At 40.2% G+C, this 21,383-nt stretch overlaps 1 protein-coding gene across 10 annotated transcripts in view; it reads right to left on the bottom strand.

The window, feature by feature from the left end:
- The window catches only part of myo3b (myosin IIIB), a 488,192-nt gene that overhangs the window by 278,925 nt on the left and 187,884 nt on the right, over positions 1–21,383 (bottom strand). For all 10 annotated transcript variants that reach the window (XR_010018457.1, XM_063052211.1, XM_063052213.1 and 7 more), the window contains 4 exons: positions 15,342–15,468; positions 14,012–14,222; positions 12,996–13,143; positions 5,165–5,318 (listed from right to left, as the gene is read on the bottom strand). Coding sequence is in view for 9 of the 10 variants with exons in the window: in XM_063052211.1 (XP_062908281.1) it covers positions 5,165–5,318; positions 12,996–13,143; positions 14,012–14,222; positions 15,342–15,468 (640 nt within the window). In the remaining variant the exon portion in view is untranslated. The remainder of the gene's footprint in view (positions 1–5,164; positions 5,319–12,995; positions 13,144–14,011; positions 14,223–15,341; positions 15,469–21,383) is intronic.

Genomic DNA, 21,383 nt, shown 5'->3' with positions numbered 1-21,383 from the left:
GACAACTGTGCAATATTGCAAAGGAAGAATGGCTGAATCAAAAATGCGATGAAGTAGAAGGCCATATTAACAACAGCAAGGAAATGCACAAGAAAATTAAGGAAATTACTGGATTTAAGAAAACCTCCTCTACAGGATGCATAAGATCAGCAGACGGATCCATACTAACAGATCCAGATATAGTATGTGAGAGGTGGATTCAGTATATAGAGCAGCTGTTTGAGGATAATAGAGGGGAACCCCCAGATATTAAACACCTTAATTCTGGTCCACCGATAACCAAAGAAGAAATAACTAAAGCAATGAAAAGCATGAAACATGGTAAAGCTACTGGACCTGATGAAATTTCAGTGGAAATGATACAAGCCCTAGAAGATCTGAGAAAAGGTATTCTTTTGAACTGTTTAATGGCAGATATGAGTCTGGTGTATTGCCTGACGATCTCTTGAAATCAGTATTTATAACTCTGCCAAAAACTCCTGGAAATATTGACTGCGAAAATTATAGAACAATCAAGTCTTATGAGTCACATAATAAAGACTTTGTTGAGAGTTATTCTGAGTCGAATTAAAAACAAGTTAAGACCAGAAACTTCTAAACTGCAATATGGGCTAATTGAGGATAGAGGAACTAGGAACGCAATTTTCATACTATGAATGCTTTCAGAAGGGGCAACCGAATATCAAAATGATGTCTTTTTATGTTTTATTGATTTCACTAAAGCATTCAACAAAGTGCAAGATGAAAAATTATTTAAACTAAACATTGATGGAAGGGACCAACAACTGCTTCAAAATTTATATTGGAACCAAATGGCGGCAGTAAAAATTGATGATAATATGAGCAATTGGACTAAAATTCAAAGAGGAGTTAGGAAGGGATGCGTTGCCTCATCAGAAGTGTTTAATATCTATAGTGAAATGATTCTCAGAGAAATAGAAGACCGAGATGGGATAAAAATTGGAGGCACTAACATCAACAATATAAGATATGCAGACGATACCACGCTAATAGCAAGTGCTGCAGAAGACCTACAAATCCTCCCAGACAAAGTAGTACAAACAAGTGCAGATTTTGGTCTAACCGTTAACTGTAAAAAAACCAAATGTATGGTAATATCAAAACAGCAAGATACTCCCAACTGCCAATTGTACATCGGTAACCAAGAGATTGAACAAAAGACCAGCTTTAATTACCTCCGTAGCTTTATATCACAAGATGCTAGAAGTAAAGTAGAAATAAAAAGAAGAATTGCCATTGCCAAAACCAACTTTCAAAAAATGAAACCCATTTTTACCAACAGATACATTTCTATGACAACAAGACTTAGGCTACTAAAATGTTACATCTGGTCATTCTTGCTGTATGCTTCCGAAACATGGACTATAACACCAGAACTCCAAAGAAACTTAGAAGCAACAGAAATGTGGTTTCTTAGAAGAATGCTGAAAATATCATATAGAGATAGGGCAACTAATGAGACAGTACTCCAACGTGCCCATACAAAAAGATCTTTAATGAGAACATTAAATGAGAGGTAACTTAAATTTCTGGGCCATGTCATCAGAAAGGGAGAAATAGAATGCCTTACATTACAAGGCCGTATCCCTGGGAAACGCGGAAGAGGAAGGCAAAGAAGAAAATATATGGACGCTGTGAAAGAACTAACAGATCTAAGTGTGTGAGATATCATTGACGCTGCATGGGATCATTCGATGTGGAGAGCCATGATCGCCCAAGCGTGTAATGCGCTAGGCACATGAAGAAGAATTTCTTCAATTTGTTTCCTTACACCAATGAATAAGTTCTCTGCTGCTGTTGACTGTTAGTGTCCCCACTATTTCAATATGTTATGTCCTCTGCAGTGAGAACATACCCAATATATTTGTTTATGAAAAATAAACAGGAAATGCAGGAAATGGCAGGTCAGGCAGCTCCTGAGCAGAGAGAAACAGAGTTAACATTACCGTTTATTCCAAACTGGGCCAGAACTATCTCCAGGGGGTCTAAGGTGCATTTTGTTACATTCTTCTTCTTTACATAGTTACAGAAATTTTCAAAATCTTTTTAAAAACACTTGCAATTTTGCTCCTATTTTCTACCTTCTTGCCCTGTCATTTTTACTGGCTCCTACAACTTTCACGATCTCCACTCTTCTTCATAGTATTCCTTCCTTTAATCTAGCATCTCTTTAGTTTGCCACAGATGGATAACTTCCACTGAAGTTTATATTTCTCAGTGGAATGTATATTGCACATTCTTTGTGATCTTACAATCAATGATTTTTTTTCCTATCTGATTTACTTCAGTTTTAAAATCACCTGTTTGACTGCATCTGTAACAAAATAAGGAATAGAATATGATGGAGCTAATTCAATCTTAGATCCACTGCAAAATCTGGAATGGAACAGTATTAGTGCCCCAGATTTATCACCTCACAGGGAAATAACTTTCAATATATTTTTCTTGATTCTTTTCTGTTCACTAGATGAATTATTATTTTCCTTTTCGTTACAGGCTAGACAATGCGTACTTCTGACTAGATTTCTCAGTCAATCTCACAGTCTTTCATTTTATACTTTCTTCACCTTGTGAAAGTCCTTGACATTTTGGAGCACTGCTATGTATCTTTTTGGTGAGTACAAAACTTGTAACTAAACATTATTTAGCATTTCATTCTCTCTGTAATCAAGGGACCGCTTTTTAAACTCTTAACCCTGATCATTTTTGCCCACTGTACCAGACAGTATGAAGACAAATGATCAGGGTTGAGAGTTAAAAACTCAAATTCCAGTCAGCAAGTGAGACCTGGACTATCTTAGGCCTTAGCCATTGTTTGTTACCTGGAACGACCTCCTACCTGGTACAAAGATTCAAGATTCAAAAGATTCAAAAAAACTTTATTGTCATTCTAACCGTACATCAGCTCTGCAGGGCAGAATGAGACAGCGTTCCTCGGGGGCAGTGCAATCATAACATAACAAATGCAACACTAAATAATAAACATAACAATAAATAGTAAAACACAACAGCCACATGCCAGTTAAATCAGTTATAAGTATCCAGTGCAAGTTAAAAGTGTCCAAACCAGAGTCAGGTGGAGCAGCTATTTAGCAGTCTGACTGCCTGTGGGAGGAAGCTGTTTAGTAGCCTTGTGGTTTTAGTTTTGATGCTCCTGTAACGTTTGCCTGATGGCAGAAGAACAAACAGTTCATGGAGAGGGTGTGAGGGGTCTTTAATGACGTACCGTGTCTTCTGGAGGCATCGACTCTGAAAGAGGTCTTGGACAGAAGGTAGGGAGACCCCAATAACCTTCTCTGCTCCCCTAACCACCCTCTGCAAGGCTTTTTTGTCGACAGCACTGCAGCTGGAGTACCAGGTTGTGATGCAAAAGGTCAGCACACTCTCAACCACGCCTCTGTAGAATGTAGTTAAGATGTTAATGGGGAGTGATGCTTGATTAAGCTTCCTCAGAAAGTGGAATCTCTGCTGGGCCTGTTTCACAATCCCAGTGGTGTTCCTGGATCAGGTGAGATTGTCCAAGATCTGCACCCCAAGGAACTTGATATTTTCCACTCTCTCCACAAGCAGAATTTAAACAGCAGATATAATAAATACTTACACTGGAAATGTAGAAGCTCTGTTTGTGTATGTAACACTGTGTGTTCAAATCAAAGTTATATTCTTTTTTAATAATGATGATTCTGCAAAATGCACTTTCCTTAATTCTGCCACAAAGCACACCCATTTGGTTCCATATACCCATGTCAGCACTAGCAATTTGCAACTTCCCCAACAGTGACTCTGCTTTTGTGCTGACAAGTGGGAACTAATATTGATGACTGTGAACTGAACAACAGTATGGCCAAATAAATAAAAGATGCCCACTGCCTATGTCATGTAAGCCATCACAACATCCTTGGGGGAGGGGGGGAATCACTGTTCACAGAACTATTTCAACCAGTTCTATTAATACAATGGCAATCAAAGTAGGCCAGAATCCGGAAGGCAAAGTTGTAATATCTGCGCATGCTTCAAGAAACGCAAGTTGACAAAAATGCGCTGATTTATTTACTTTCCCTGCCCCACCCCCAACATCAATTCCAAATGAAAACATCTTACTCTCAAATCTCTGGGTGGTATTTTGTGCGAATTCTATGAGGTTATATTTTATTAACCTAAATGGTCATAAAATGGGATTCATTGTACTCCCTAACTGAGCGCCTTGCCCATTGAATTTTTAAATCTCTACTAATTGCATGGTTCAGATTAGCATAACAAAATATTCCCCTTTTGGATGCACCGCTACAACGATTGAGAAGGTCAGCATTGTCCATTTTAAAACAGCTCACCATGATTGGCTTCTCTGCCTTTGAATTCATTCAGTGTTTCTTCTCCCCACATTATGACTTATCGAAAGGATTCCCTGAACTAATTCAGGTCCTGTGATCTCTCACACTGAGAAAGCTAAACATTAATGCTTCTGGAACGATATCTTGGGCTATGCATAACCATATATTTATTTTACAAGAAATCTCTAACAAAGGCCAACTTGATGACAACATCACCAAGATCTCAATTAATTTTAATTGTTTATGATTAAGGAGTGCATGAAAAAAGGGAGGAAGAAAGGAAGAAAGTGTTGGGTGGTATGTCTCTACCAAAGGAGGTTTAACGTGCTCCTTTGCTCTGCCAGCCTGCTGGTCACCTGTGGGCAAGGTGTAGCACCTGCTTAGCTCCCCGATCAGAGTCACGTGAAGCCATGGGAGCAGATGGGGGAATGGACGTATGAGCAGCTGGTGCATATCACAAGTCCTGGTTATGCAACCACTGATGCCAGACTGACAATCTCTGGAGTATTGATAATGGCTGAAGTCACCTGTCTTGTAAGGATACTGCCCAGAAGAGGGCAATGGTAAACTAGTTCTGTAGAAAAATTTGCCAAGAACAATCATGGTCCTGAGACCATGATCACCTTCGTCGCACAACATAATGATGATAATGACTAAAAGGGGAAAGTTAAAAAAGTTGACACTGCCTTTCTCTATTGCTGCACCTTGATTCACCTTTTAAAAACATCTCAACTCCTCCTCACTCAAACATTTCCTTGGGACACATTTTCTGTTAAAGCCCCTGTATACACATTACCTGATATTACTCTTACCAATTAGTGTTTGATCAGATGCTTTTGGAAATCGGCTTTCTTCATCAAGCAAAGACAATAAACCCATTGGCTTCTGAAGAAACATGTCCAGAATTGGTCGATTATCCTGGTATTCCACTTTTACAGCACCAATTCCCTCATTTTGGTATTCAGTCTATAAGCAATCACAAGTAAAACACTGAGCTTTAAATAAAATTACCCCTCATGAGCAATCTCTCAAAACTATTATTTCTTTAAACATGCTCTCCCTTCAGCATGCAAATAATGAAATAAATCCAGAAAAAAGAGCAATGAAACAACCTTCATTAAGTTTTGTCAAATCATATTTTCTATGAAGGATTAAGGCATCTAATTATTAGCTATAATCTTAAAAGATCAAAGAAAGTTTATAACTTAACTCCTTATTTACAATCAGTAGCCTCCTGTACCTAATAAAGTGGCCAATGAGTATGTTTGTGATCTTTTGTTGCTGTTGCCCATCCACTTTATGGTTTGACATGTTGTGCATTCAGAGGAGCTCTTCTGCACACCACTGATTGCTGCCATATAATTGGCTGATTAGCTACTTGTACTAACTAGCAGGTGTACAGGTGTACCTAGTTAAGTAGCTTATGTTCACCTATAATTTCACTCTCACCATAACCTAGGCCTATACTTTTGTATATTTCACTAATGAAATATTACTTATTTAATAATAGTTATAACCTAATGCCAACAAATGTGAAAATAAGGTTGATTTAAATCTAACAATCAGAGTAAAACTATCTAGTAATTTGAAGAAAGAATTCGTTTATAGCATGTTTCTGTAAGATTCTAATTGCACATTAAAATACTCATATATTGTTAAATTTACTTTGAACTTTAAAATATTGAGCCCAAGTTTTCTAAACTAGATGTAGTTCACACAAAATGATGCAAACTTTTCTCATGGGAATGATATTGAATTTTGGAAATATATCCAGCTTGAGGACTATAAAATACATTGTCCTTGTCAACTTGACCTACTTGACAACAGTAGTCCTTGATTACCACCCTTGGGCCATGGAAATCATTTCTAATATCAGTCAAAGGTATCCTCTGCACTTTCAAAAAAGAACAGGATGAACTTTTGGAAACACTTTTTGAAAGTTACTTGTGAATTCTGCACTTTAATATGATATCCTTGCCATTGCAGGGGGGAAAATGCAAGATGAGGTTCTACATGCTGTATTTAGGAAACTAGGAAATAAATTACAAAGTAGATCTTCAGGATTGCTAGCCATGCCAATGCTTGTCAGAATAGGACAGCAGTCCCCAACCACCGGGCTGCAGACCGGTACTGGGCCGCAGAGCATGTGCTACCGGGCCGCGAGGAAACGATATGATTTGGCGATATGAGTCAGCTGCACCCTTCCTCATTCCCTGTCACGCCCTGTTGAGCTTGAACGCACGCGAGGTCATTATCCGCACGTCATCCATGTCAGCGCGGGAAGGAGATCAACTCCTCGAGCTTGCAAATGACAGCGGGCAGAAAAGTATGTTTGACATAACATTTCTGCCAGCATTCTGGATCAAAGTCAAGGCTAAATATCCTGAGATAGCCACGAAAGCACTGAAAATGTTGCTTCCATTTCCAACATATCTCTGCAATGAATGCAATGAAAACTAAATTGTGGAATAGACTGGACATAAGGAATCCCCTTCGAGTATCGCTGTCTCCCATCGCCCCTCGATAGGGCCGTCTTCTTGCAGGGAAACAAGCCCAGGGCTCCCACTGATTCAGCAATATTGGTGTGTTGCAATGATTTTATATGTTCATACGGGGAAAATATGTGCTGTGTGTTTAATATCCAAACATTTCTTAAAATGTTATGATGCTATTGACTTATAAATGACTTATATAACCATATAACAATTACAGCACGGAAACAGGTGATCTCTGCCCTTCTAGTCAGTGCCGAACGCTACACTCACCTAGTCCTACCGACCTGCACTCAGCCCACAACCCTCCATTCCTTTCCTGTCCATATACGTATCCAATTTAACTTTAAATGACAACATTGAACCTGCTTCTACCACTTCTACTGGAAGTTCGTTCAACACTTACTTCAAGCTCCCCTGTTCTCCCCTGATAATTGATTTATCACTATATTCATGCGAGGGAAATATACGCTGTGTGTTTAATATTAAATTCTTTAGAATTTAGAAACGAAATTGAGTGTATTAGCCACTTATCACCTATATTCCGGTCATGATTAACACCACCCACGCCCCCGAACAGAATCGCCAAAAACGACTTGTGGGAAAAAATCAGCACGTACACACATGCGCACTGGTGCCTGCACAAGGCTTCACGGTCATTGTAGTCTTTCTCGGGGTAAACAGAACATATTTGACTGCTACTCTTGTCCGTTGGTAACCCTACCCCCCCACCCCCCGTGGTTGGCTGGTCCGCAAGAATATTGTCAATAATAAACCGGTCCACAGGGCAAAAAAGGTTGGGGACCCCTGGAATAGGAATAGCAGAATAGGTAGGATGAATATGATGTGGCTTGAGCTATGAAGCAGAAGGGAGTGGTTTAGATTCTGGGGGCATTGGAACCAGTTCTGGAGGAGGTCGGACTAGTAAAGACACCTGAGCAGGACCAGAATCAAAGTTCCTCAGTGAATTGTTTGCCAATGTTGTTGGGGAACTTTAACCTAATATGACAGAAGGATGGAAACTCATGCAGAAAGCTGGAGGAAAGCAAAGGAGAGACCAAAGCAAAAGTTAGAAGAGTGCAGTACAGAAAAGTTAAATGTAAAGTACATAAAGATTGCTACATTCTAAAAGGAGAATGACTGTAAGGACACTTTATCTAAATGCCCTTAGTATTCAAAATGAGGTCAGAAAACTTGTGGCACAAGTCGGTACAAAGGGTATAGTTTAATGACCATCACAGAAATATGATTGCAGGGTGAAGATGATTAGGAATTAAATATCCAAGGGTATCAGCTAATATAGCAAGAAGAGAAGGGAGGTTGGGTAGCGCTCTTAAGTAGGATGAGATCAAGGCGATGATGAAAGATGATATCAGAACTAAGGAGCAGAATGTAGGCAGAGATCAGGAATAGTAAAGGAGGAAGGGTAACATTATTGTTGGGAGTTGGATGTCGGCCACAAAATAATAACACTACAGCAGCACAGGCAACAAATGAGGAAATATCTGATGCATATAAGAATGAAGCAGCATGGGGGACTTAAACTTGTACGTAGATAGGGAAAATCAAGTTGGTCAAGGCAGTCTTGAGGAGGACTTCATGGAATGAATTGTGATAGTTTTCTTGAATAGCATGTTACTAAGCTTACAAGGGAAAATGCTTTCTTCAATCTTTCCAGTGCAATGAGACAAGAATAATTAATTATCTTGTAGTTAGGGATTCTCTTGGCAAGAGTGATCACAGTATAAGTGAATTTCTCATACAAATGGAGGGTGCAACAGTATGATCTATTATGCCTAATCAAGGAAAATTACAACAGGATGAGGAGGAGCTGGCCAATATAAACTAGGAATATAGACTATATGGTGATTTAGTTGAGGAACAGTGAATTGAATTGAATTGAATTGACTTTATTACTTACATTCTTCACACGAGGAGTAAAAATCTTTATGTTACGTCTTCAACTAAATGTGCAATGTGCAATTTATAGTTACTTGTAATAAGTAGTAGGTACAACAGAACAGTCAATAGAGCATAGAAATACAATTGTATCAGCGTGAATTAATCAGTCTGATGGCCTGTTGGAAGGAGCTGTCCCAGAGCCTGTTGGTCCTGGCTTTTATGCTGCGGTACCATTTTCCAGATAGTAGCAGTTGGAACAGTTTGTGGTTGAGGTGACTTGGGTCCCCAATGATCCTTTGGGCCCTTTTTACACACCTGTCTCTGTAAAAGATTTTTCATAAAGGTCAACAAAAGCATTCAGGTTAAAAGCAAGAACAGCAAGAGTGGGGAAAGCCAGCCTTGGATAACTATGGAAATAAAGAAAGGTATCAAGCAAAAAGCTCATACATTGAAAGATGCCAAAAGTAGTGGGAAGATTGGGAAAACTTTAAAAAGCAATAAAGGATCACTGAACAAGCAATAAGGAAAGGGAAGGTAGATTATGAAAGTAAACTTGCACAAAACATAAAAACACTTAGTATTTTCTTACAATTATACCAAGCAGGAAAGGGTACCTAAGTGTATATAAGTCTCTTGGGAGATGAGAAGGGGAAATTAATACTGAGCAATGCAACAATGGTGAAGGCTTTGAATTACTATTTTGTGTCAGTCTTCATGGTGGAGCACACATCTTATACTCCAAAGAGAGATGTTATGGATACGATGGAAGGTGAGAACCTTGATACAACCGTTATTACTAAAGAGGTAATGCTGAACAAACTACTGGGCCTAAAGTTAAATAGGTCCCCTGGTCTCAATTGGAAGGCATTCCACGGTACTGAAAGAAATTGTGGAAGTTATTGTAGAGGCAAGTGTGATAATTTGCCCTTGGGCAAATCCCAGAGAACTGGAAGACAGCAAATGTCACATCACTCTTTAATAAAGGATATTGGCAAAAGGCAGCAACTGTAGACCAGCTAGCTTAATGTCTGTAGTCAGAAAAATGCTTGAAGCTATCATTAAGGAAGAAATAGTGAGACATCTATCAGGCAGACACAGCATGGATTCATGAAGAGCAAGTTCTGTTTGAGCTGGATTTCATTGAGGATATAATGATACAATGGATAGAGGGAAACAGGTGGATGTTGTTTCCTTGGGCCTCAGTAAGATGCTGCATAAAATACATAGCCATAAGGATGCACGAGGTTGGTGGTAATGTATTAGCATGGATAGATAACTGTTAATCAGTTTTAAGCAGAGTTGGGATAAATGGGTGATCCTCTGGTTGGCAATTAGTGGTGAGCAGAGTGCTACAGGGGTCAGAGCTAAGCCTGCAACTGTTCGTGATATAAGTTAACAATTTGGAAGTGGAGACCTAGTGTGACGTGTCTAAGTTTGCTGACGACATTAAACTGAGGGGAAACGCAAATTGTGCAGAGGGTGCACAGAGTTTGTAGAGAGACATAGACAGGTTAAGTGAGTGGGAAAGGGTCTGGCAGATGGAGTCAATGTTGGTAAATGCGAGATAGAAGATCAGATTATTATTTAAATAGTGAAAGACTGAAGCTCGACGTTGGGCAGAGGGAATTGGGAGTGCTTGTACATAAATTGCGCGACGTCTGGTTTGCAGGTGCAATAGGCTATAAAGAAAACAAATGGATTGTTGTCCTTCATTGCTAGAGGGGTTGAATTTGAGAGCAGTTAAGTTATGCTGCAACTGTAAAGGGGCTGGTGAGGCTGCACCTGGAGCACTGTGTGGAATTCTGGTCACCAGAAAAGATATAATGGCTTCGCAGCGTGCAGAGCAGGTTCACCAGGTTAATTCCGGAGGCGAGCGGTTAGCCTTGAGGACAGATTGAGCTGCCTTGGACTGTGCTCCCTGGAATTCAGAAGAATGACAGGTGATCTTATAGAAACATAAAATTGATAAAGGAATAGATAAGATAGAGGCAGGAAAGATGCTCCATCAGCAGGTGAGACAGGAACTAGGGAACATAGGCTCAAGGTTTGGGGGAGTAAATTTAGGATGGAGATGAGGAGGAACTGCTTTTCCCAGAGTAGTGAATCTGAAATTCTCTCCCTGGGGAGGTGGTAAAGGCCACTTCATTAAATATATTTAAGGCACAGTTAGATATTTGTATAGCTGGAGAACCAAGTATCATAGGGAAAAGGCGGGTAGGTAAGCTGAGTCCACAACTAGATCAGCCATGATCTTATTGAATGGTGGAGCAGGTTCAACTATCCAGATGGCTACTCTTGTTCTTATTTCTCATGCTCTTGTGTTTATATGGGGAACTCAAAGCTCACTAAGAAAACAAGTACTGAGGTCCTCCATAACACCTGAGCGACATTTTCAAGCTCCGCACCCAAGTGCTGGCACCACATCTGATTCAGCTCATAATATTTCAAATACTTTTTCATATTTCCTCCTGACACAGGAGGCTAGTAGGGCACTAAGCCTCTGGCAGACCCGACAGCAGTATCAGATTTATTATCACTGCCTTCTAGGACATGAAATTTATTGAACCCATGTATTCAACCCATGAATGCTTGCCTTTTTGCACTTTTTTTGTATGTTACAGTAATTTTGTGTCTGCACACTGATGTGAAACAAGTTTCATTTCATGTATGTCAGTGATATTAAATGAAATTCTAATTCTGAGCATACCTATTGATCTTATTCTTCTCCCTCAATTCCCTCTTTCCATCAACTCTTCGCTTCACAAGGGCGCCATGGTAGTGCTGCACTTAGGGCCATACTATTACACCCTGGGCGTTTCAGAGTTCGATTCTGGCACCATCTGAAAGGAGCTTGTATGTTCTCCTCATGAGCCCTGAGGGTTTCCTCCCACAGTCCAAAGAAAGATGTACCAGTTTGTAAGTTAATAGGTCATTGTAAATTGTCCTATTACTGGTTGGCATCTGTCTGTCTCAAAGGACAGTGGGTGATGATGCTCATCGTCATAACCCTGGGTGGAAGGTATGGAGATCCTGAGATGCCCAGTCATCAAGATCCCCCTCTCGGCCTCACCAGTGCAGTCCAAAGAAAAGTTTACGAAGCAATACATTTGAGTCCAGTTTGGCTGCAGGAGCTGCCGGAAGGATGTTCAATGTCGCCCAGCTGCCTTAGGGGCTCTGCTTCAGAATTGCTGTCTGGGTTTACTCCCGTAGCCTCGGTCTCTCCTGAGGCTGCCCATAAGGCAGTGGGGCTGTTTACCCATAGCTGGAGATCTGGTTCACGAGCACCAGGGCATGTCCACACACCGGTGGGCCTGCATGCTACGTGTGCAGGGGGCCAGACCTCCTCCCCATCCTCTGCAAGTCATCCTGAGTCCAAGAGGAATTCAGTTTCCATGTGTCGCCAACGAGGAGGCATTACATGAGACTTGCTGCTGGAGAATCTATGTACTGGAAGGGAGACACTTACACATTCAGCTCTCCTTTTCATGAGACTGCTAGCCAGTGGTGGGAGCTGAAAGTAAGAACGACAAGCACTACCCACTGCACTACCACACTAGAAGAGTCACAACAACCATTTTGACGTTATTAAGCTGATGTTAGTTCTATTATTAGGCTAGTGTTAAATAGGTGGGTTGCTGGCTGGTGAGGCTTGCTGGGCTACAAGGACCTGTTCCGTTCTGTTTGTCTAAATAAATAAACAAATAAATATCCTATCACCATTCACTGCAACAGAAGCAATTTACATTCCAGCATGTCTTCGGATTGTGTGGGAAACTGAAGTATCCGGATACAAACAAAAAAACCTCAGAGGTAACTCTATCTATACAGCGCCAGGAGTCAGGATCAAACTCACGTCACTGAAATTTCCAATATGTTCCCAGGTGACCATACCATCCAGATCTGTAACTTTTCCAGTCCCAGCTGTTACATTGCTCACCCAGACCCAACATGGTTCCACACCTCAGAAATGCAAGGTGCTGACTGCTTTGAAACAAGGATATTCCTCCTATTCTCGGCAATGCTATTCTCAACTAGCTCACATTTATTCATAGCTCAGGTACAATCACAGCAATAGAATCAATGAACCATCATTCAGTACCAATTAGGTCAATGAAGTAATAATTCAGCTGTTTGGACAGTGATGGTGTTTCATTATAATGCACACAGGAAGCATCCGTTCTTATATTGAAAAAAAAACAAAGTTTACTACTGCCTTAGAGACATCTGATTCCTTCTTAATTTTACTGACCTGTTCAAGAGCGAAGATGTGTTGGTTGAAATAAAATTGGATTTGTTCATTGGCAATATTGATACACAGTTGTTCAAAGGAATTCTTTCTGAAGTTCTCAAATCCAAAGATGTCCAGAATCCCCACATTCATTCCACTTTCAGAATCACTAAGGGAAATTCAAGTTCAAACAATTGTTAAACAACATGTAAAAAAAAGTCCAGGGAAGATTGTTATGACCACAAAGGATTGGATCTATTGATAAGCCCCTTTGTAAACTTAACATCAGCTCCCTTTAGTATCTTATTTCAAATGAGATTTTAAAATACCCAAACTCTCCCATCTCCTTGTATAATTAAAATTCAAGCCTGCTTGCATTCACAGGAATAAAATACTGGCATGTAATAAATTTCACAAAAATAGAAGTTAATTATCGAACGCGATTTCACTCTGTAATTTACATTAAAGCTCGTCAAATCTGAGTGTCAAGCAGTGACAATTTTTCTCATCTGTTCCTTTCTGTCACATAGTAACCCAGCTGGCAATTTATTAGTTCAAAAAATCAAAAAACGCCACCTTAGATGATTCTGCAGTATGGGATGTAACTTAGCTGACATTAACATTTGAAACAAGGAGGAGGACTGTAAAGTTTGTATAGTGTCCACACTGAACAACATTAGTATGTACAGTATTTACATTTATCTCACACTATACAATATATGATCTTGGAATAACTATTTGGTTCAGTCAGAAGATTATTAATTAATCCAGGTCAAATAAACTTACAGATTTTAATATATGTATGTTTAAACGAGACAAGGTTTGGTTGTCACTTAATACAATAATATCATTCTTTTATAAGTAAAGCTTTTCTTGTCTCAATCACAGCACCATAATGGCAAGGGGATGATTAGTGTTTCTCTCTACCTCTTTAGAAGCAAAAAAAGTTTTCCGGAAAGTTTAGTTTTATCATAAAGACGTTATCATACACTTTTCACAATTCAGCACATTTTTTAATATATGATTCTTTCACCTACCATACACTTTTGTCAGGTTGAAGAAGGGTATTAATGCGGTTTACAATCCAGCTGAAAAGCCTCCCGTACAAGGCCTTTGACATGGCATCTCTGACGTCAGATGCCTCATCCACAGTATTTGTGCGAACTATTGTTTCCCCACGTGTCACAACACAATGAGAAGTAAGTGCTTCTTGAAACTCTTCAGAACCAATACCAAGTAGAGCTGCAGCTGGAAGAAGCCCACAGTTTTGAAAGTATTCCCTCTCAAGTGCCTATTGTAATTTTATCACATGCTGCTCAGAAGAATCAATGAGGTTGAATTTCAAAATAGGAGCTTGCCTTTTCCCACCAACCTCCCCTGACCCCACAACCCATTTCCACCAACTGCAAAGGAACTTGGCTCTGGAATATACTCGTTACGTTACTGAATGAAAATCAGAGTCACTTGATATAGTTAGAATCCCCAGAAACAAGTGTAAAATCTGTGCAAAATTCTTCCAGAATGGTTTCACAAACTGACTTACATGAATGAAATCAAATTTTTAAAGGGACAGTAGTCTGTGCAGGGAGATTGGCATAAACTCCATTACTGTTGCTGTCAAGAGTTCTGAGATTATAAATAGCTCACTTCTGAATTCCCTCCACCCTTACTAAGTCAAATTAGCATTTAATGTTCATCATGGGTTATGGTTTATTACTTGGATAAACAAGTGGAAGAAGATGAAACCCATTGAAATTAGTATTATCAACACTTGCATTCTTAAAATATCAGATGCAGTGGAGTCCTTACAGAAAGCTGGACTTAACCCACCCTGAAGGCAAGAATCAGTACCCTGAATACATCCGGTTCCTCAGAGATTCTTTACCAAGTATAATGGTGCTGCTCTCCTGTGTGACCTGCTGCTTAGTGTGACTAAATGGCCGTGCTTTGACAGCAGCTGTCAAAGTCACAAATATCTTTTATAGTTTTCGCTTTAGTTCTTTCCAGAGATGTAAAACTGTTTGATCTCCCCAAGCTAAATACATAAAACCCTTAGATCATGAAAGCAGCCACTTGCATTTCTAAAAAACGATGCTTTGCTCTTTGCTTTGTCTTGCAGCTGGAAAGTCTGGAGTTACCCAGAATAAGATGAGGAAAAATATCTTCCCTCATATGATTGTGAGTGTCTTGTGATCTCCACTCTAGGGGGCTGTGGGATGCTGAATATATTGATATTTTGGGGTACTAATGCTAAGCGGGGTACATAATAATTTAGAGAATGCTTTCACAGTTACATAGTCTCTTCCTGCTCTCATTTCTTACGATATTCAGTGCAGTTCAATAGTGACCTCTGGGGGAAGAACTTACTGTTTTCTAATGGCTCGCCGTCAGGAATTTCACTTTTATCCATCTGATGTTTTGAGGCTCTGGATGCAAATTCAATGTTTCCAGTGTTTAGGATTGCAGCAAGCACTCTGTACACAGAATGAACCTCCTGAAAAGAGAGATAGTTCAGTTATGCAAAGTGCAATGATTTAAAAGCTTCCTGTTCAATACATATACTGCCTTCTGATGAAAGGCCAATCACTACCGACTCAGATGAATGATATGAGAGAGCTTTTTACTGTTACAAGTTAATGAGCTTTCCTCCTGGCATATTCCCTGAACTTTGGATACATTTATTGATAGCGTGCAAGAATTACAAGTGGCGTTCTTTTCAAACTCCTATAATTCATGGTCATAGAAAAATACAAATAATAGGAGTCTGAGCTCCCCATGTTCTCAAACATAGACTTTTTATTTCATGAATGGGATTAAAATGCTTTAGGTTAAGCAATACCTATATTATAGAAATATTTTTAACTGGAGGTTGTGTTATCCACCTCCTTTTCAAAAAGCATTGTTGTGCTGTCAATAACACTACTCCATTGAAGGTTCATAATACCTATTTAAAATGGAACATGGTACACTAGTAACACACAAAATGCTGGAGGAACTTAGCAGGTCAGGCAGCATCAATAGAACTGAACAAACAGTCCGATGTTTCGAGGTGAGACCCTTCTTCAGGGCTGGAAAGGAAGGGAGAAGATGCCAGAATAAAAAAGTGGGGGGAGAAGAAGGAGGACAGCCAGAAGGTGATAGGTGAAGCCAGGTGAATAGGAAAGGTAAAGGGCTGGAGCGGAAGGAATCTGATAGGAGAGGAGAGTGGACCAGAGGAGAAAGGGAGGAGGAAGGAGGTGATAGGCAGGTGAGAAGAGGTAAGAGGTCACTGTAGGGAACAGGAGAAGAGGGGAGGGGGAGGGAGTTTTTTTTGGTCAGTAGGAATCGATATTCATCCCATCAGGTTGGAGGCTACTCAGATGGAATATAAGGTGTTGCTCTGAACGCTGAGGGTGACATCATTTTGGCACAATATGCAACCAAGGGCTGACATGTCGGAACAGGAATGGGAATCGGAATTAAAATGTTAGGCCATCGGGAAGTTCCACTTTTGGCGAATGAAGCAGAGGTGCTCAACGATGCGGTCCCCCAATTTACGATGGGTCTCTTCAATGTAGCGAAGGCCACATCGGGAGCACTGGACACAATAGAAGACCCCAGCAGATTCGCAGGTGAAGGGTTGCCTCCTGTTTGTGACCCTGAATGGAGATGAGGGAGGAGGTGAATGGGCAAGGTGTAGCACTCAGGCCGTCTGAGAGATAAATGCCAGTAGGAAGATTAGTGGGGGAGGGATGAATGGACAAGGGAATCATGGAGAGAGCGATCCCTGTGGAAAGTGGATGTTGGGGAGAGGTAAAGATATGTTTGGTGGTAGGATCTCTTTGGAGACAGTGGAAGTTGTGGAGGATGATGTGCTGGATGTAAGGGTCATAGGGTGGTAGGTAAAATCAAGAGGAACTCTATCACTGTTGAGACAGCGGGAAGATGGGGTGAGCACAGATGTTTGGGAAAGGGAGGAGAAGTGGGTGAGGGCAGCAAAGGTGGAGGAAGGAAAATCCGTTCTTTGCAGAGGAAGACACCTCTGATGTCCTGGAAAGAAAAGTCACATCCTGGGAACAGGTGGAATGGCGTCGAAGGAACTGAGAAAAGTGAATAACATTTTTATGGGTGGGAAGATTAGTAGTTAACTATTACACCAATATCCAAAAGACTTGGACTATATGATATGGAAGCCTGTTCAGATCTCCATGAAATCTGGGAAATTAAGTTGTTGCAAAACTCTGAAATAAAAAGGCAATAAGAATATATCCAGATGGTTCCAAAATTCTATTTGGTCCACTTATATCAGGGAAGGAATTCCTACAGAACTGGATCTACTGTTCAGATTCCAGGGCATTGTAGCGGTCTCTTTAATCCACTAAGAAATGGACTATCAAGCCATCCAGTTTAAGAATAATGAGATACAAATATTCAGTGCAAGCCTTTCCATCAATACTCATAGTCATGAATGAAAGCAAAAATACCACCAAAAAAATTACAAAAATTACAGATATTCTCTTCGCTTTAGGAGGGAGAGAAACAGGGAAGGAAGGAAAATCTGATAGCACAGGGGTCAAAGCTGTTCCTAAAACGTAGTTTGTGTCTTCTAGCTCCTGTACCTCCTCCCTGATGGAGAGCATGTCCTCGATGATGGAAGTCCTTAATGATGGATGCCATTTTTTTTGAGCCATCACCTTTTGAAGATGTCCTCAATGCTGGAGAAATTAGCACCCATGAAGGAGTTGGCTGAGATGCAACCCTCTGCAGCTAGGTCTGATCCTGTGTAGTGGCCCCTCCATGTTAGGCAGCAATGTAACCAATTAGAATGCTCTCCATGGTACATCTGTGGTGACACTCCAAATCTCCTCAAACTCCTAATGAAATACAGCCACTGGCGTGTCTCCTTCGTAATTGCATCAATATGTTGGGCCCAGGACAGATCTGCAGAGGTGTTGACACCCAGGAACTTGAAACTGCTCACTCTTTCTACTGTTAATCCCTCAATAAGTACCGGGTATGTTCCCTCAACTTCTCTCTCCTCAAGTCCAGAATCAATTCCTTCGTCTTAATGAGACTGACTGCACAGTTGTTGTTGCAACACCACTCAACCAGCTGATTTGCAAAGTTGGTTTATTTTTCTACAAACGCTGCCTGTTTTGCTGAGTATTTGCAACATTTTCTGTATTATTATCAACATATCACTGGAATTAAACATTGTTGAAACAACTTTTACATACATTCATCATTTCAAACAGAACTATCTGGATGCAATTTGATTAATTTGCTTCTTGGAGACTTCCTGGTCTCCACAGAAATAATTCATTATTTAACAGTTATATTAGCACCCGCTCAATGTTTGAAGATGACCTTTCACAGAGATCGATTCTAAATTCACAATAAATCAGCAAGTCTAAAATTTCCCATTAAAATACAATTAGAGATGTCTTAGCTTAGAGCAGGGATTCCCATACTGTTTTGGGTTACAGCTCCCCCAGTTCCCAGACCACATCCCCTCCCTTTTCGGCCATTACATTAACACCGTAAAGAATTTTGACATACAATTGACAGTGAAAGAAAATCGGAACTGCAAATTCAACGCAGTGACAAATAATTGCAAAAATGTTGTTGTGGCAATATTGAACTCAGCATCAGTAAGACAAAAATTTGATTGTGGACATAGAACATAGAAATCTACAGCACATTACAGGCCTTTCAGCCCACAATGTTGTGCCAACCATGTAACCTACTCTCGAAACTGCCTAGAATTTCCCTACCGCATAATCCTCTATTTTTCTAAGTTCCGTGCACCTATCTTAGAGTCCCTATTGTATCCGCCTCTGCCACTGTTACTGGCAGTGTATTCCATGCATCCACCACTCTCTGTGTAAAAAAGCTTACCTCTGACATTCTCTTTGTCCCTATTTCCAAGTACCTTAAAACTATGCCCCCTCGTGTTAGCCATTTCAGCCCTGGGAAAAAGCCTCTGGCTATCCACACAATCAATGCCTTTCATCATTTTATACACCTCTGTCAGGTCACTTCTCAACCTCTGTCACTCCAAGAAGAAAAGGTCAATCACTCTCCCTGTTCTCATAAGGCATGCTCTCCAATCCAGGCAACATCCTTGTAAATCTCCTCTGCACTCTCTCAATGGTATCCACATCCTTCCTGCAGTGAGGTGATCAGAACTTCAGGAAGGTGATGTCGAGGCAGCACAGACTAGTCCCCATCGAGGGATCAGAAGTGGAGAGAGTGAGCAGTTTCAAGTTCCTGGGTGTCAACATCTCTGAGGATTTATCCTGGGCCCAACATACAATTACAAAGGCGGCATGAAAGTGACAATATTTCATCAGGAATTTAAGGAGAGTTGGTATGACACCAGTCTCTCACAAGTTTCCACAAATGCACCGTGGAGATCATTCTAGTGGTCTGCATCACCATCTGGTATGGAGAGGTGGCTACATAGGATCTGAAAAAGCTGGCGAAAGTTGCAAACTCAGCCAGCTCCACCATGGGAACTAGTCTTCCCAGCATAGAGGACACCTTCAAAAGGCGATGCCTCAAAAAGGTGGCATCCATCATTAAGGGCTCCCATCACCCAGGACATCACCTTTCTCATTGCCACCATCACGAGGAGGAACATGAAGACACCACTGAATGCTTTAGAAACAACTTCTTTCCCTCCACCAACAGATTTCTGAATCGCCAGTGAACCAATATACCCTACCTAAATTTTTCTGCTCTCTTCTTACACTAATTATTTAATTTTTAAAATATATTTCTTATTGTATTTTATAGTTTTTATTATACAATAAATTTCACGACATATACCAATGACATTAACCCTGATTCTGAATTCTGAAATTATTCAAATCAACATATTCAAAGCCACAAATAAAATTAATTCTTTGATTAATTACAGCAAAAACAAATTTTCTCAACAATTTTGGAGTGTACATTCATAGTCCATCAATTCCCTGCTTCATTGCTTTTTCAGCTTTCGATGAGATGGATGGATTTGTTGCAGTGATCTCAGCTTCACAACATCAGGCTGAACGTCAATCAGGAGTCTCAGATCTCCACGTTCAGTAATTTGCAGTCTGTTTCATTGCTTTGAAAGAAGTTGGGTGACAGAACTGAAACTGTGCTCCAGTAAATATGATGTTGAAAAGGTAATAAAGAACATCTTGATCTTTTTCCATGGTGCTGGATAGCGTTCAGAGATTTCTTTATCCAACCAAGTCTTGATATGATTTTTTGAACCTCGGCTTCAGTTCAAAGTCATTTTGCAGCGAGATCATTTCTTCCTCTGTCCTTCCTGTTAATTCCTCATTACAAGTGTTCAGGAATGGAGTTACAGTATTACCCAATCTGGAATCTGAATCGAGCGAAGATCCTGAAATATCTCTGCCATGTTTATACTTGGCACACCCAGATGAGCACAGTGTATTTAAAGATCATTTGATTTTCTTTCTTTCTCTTCCAACTCAGGGAGGCTCAGAAATTGGAAAAGGTCATGACAGCCAGTGTTGCACTTAAATAGGGTTAACCTGAACAGAAATGTGGAGATGTCTGATTTCACTTTGATAAGATTCACATCAATTCCTTGCAGTCGAAGATTGGTCTTATTAAACTTTGCAACTAATTCTGACAAATAAGCAATGTCATGCCTAATATTCTTGAGTTAATTACTGAATGAGGCATTCAAGTCTTCAAAGAATTTTATCACAGTTTGAAAAAGCACATAAAAGTGTCTCAGGCAGTTTCCTTTTGAGAGCCATCTGACTTCTGTGTGCAAAAGCAAGCGTTTAAACTGTTCATCACTTTCAATACATAGCTCTCAAAATAGACCAGAATTGAGAGCATGGGACTTGATTTTAACCACTGTGATAACAGTATTTAATGATTTGTGCAGCTGATCACTTAGGTTTTTGCGACAAGATGTTGTCTGTGAATTGCACAGTAAATGGCAAAAATGTTAGGTACAGCTTTTTTCAAGGAAGTGCTAAAACCACAGTGGCATCCTGTCATTTAGGGTGCCCCACCTGTGGCACAAGCAAGAAAGATGGTGAGCAGAATTTTCTCTTTGAAAAATTTCTCAACAACCTGAAATATTGACTCCCCCTTCATTTCTAGTCCCTTGTAAATAACAACTCTTGAATCATGTTTTCGTCTTCTACATATTACTTCTTGGGCGCCACTGATATAGGTAATTCTTGCGAGAAACTCTGATGGGTACCATCAAATATTCTCATTTCCACCTGCTACAGCTGAGAACCACAACTGCATCTAAGGTCCAGACAGTTAGTAATGATATTTTGATGTGATTAAACAATCTATCTCCACTCAAAATCAACAGAAATAGATTGGATTCTGGCCGGTGCCCTGCCCCTTTAAGATAGCAGAGGAAAAGAGGTCGTTGTGCTGTGC

This window comes from Mobula hypostoma, chromosome 6, assembly GCF_963921235.1.
Source record: "Mobula hypostoma chromosome 6, sMobHyp1.1, whole genome shotgun sequence".
Classification (NCBI taxonomy): Eukaryota; Metazoa; Chordata; class Chondrichthyes; order Myliobatiformes; family Myliobatidae; genus Mobula; species Mobula hypostoma.
The sequence above is the reverse complement of the archived record's forward strand: the minus strand, read 5'-3'. Positions and strand labels throughout refer to the sequence as shown.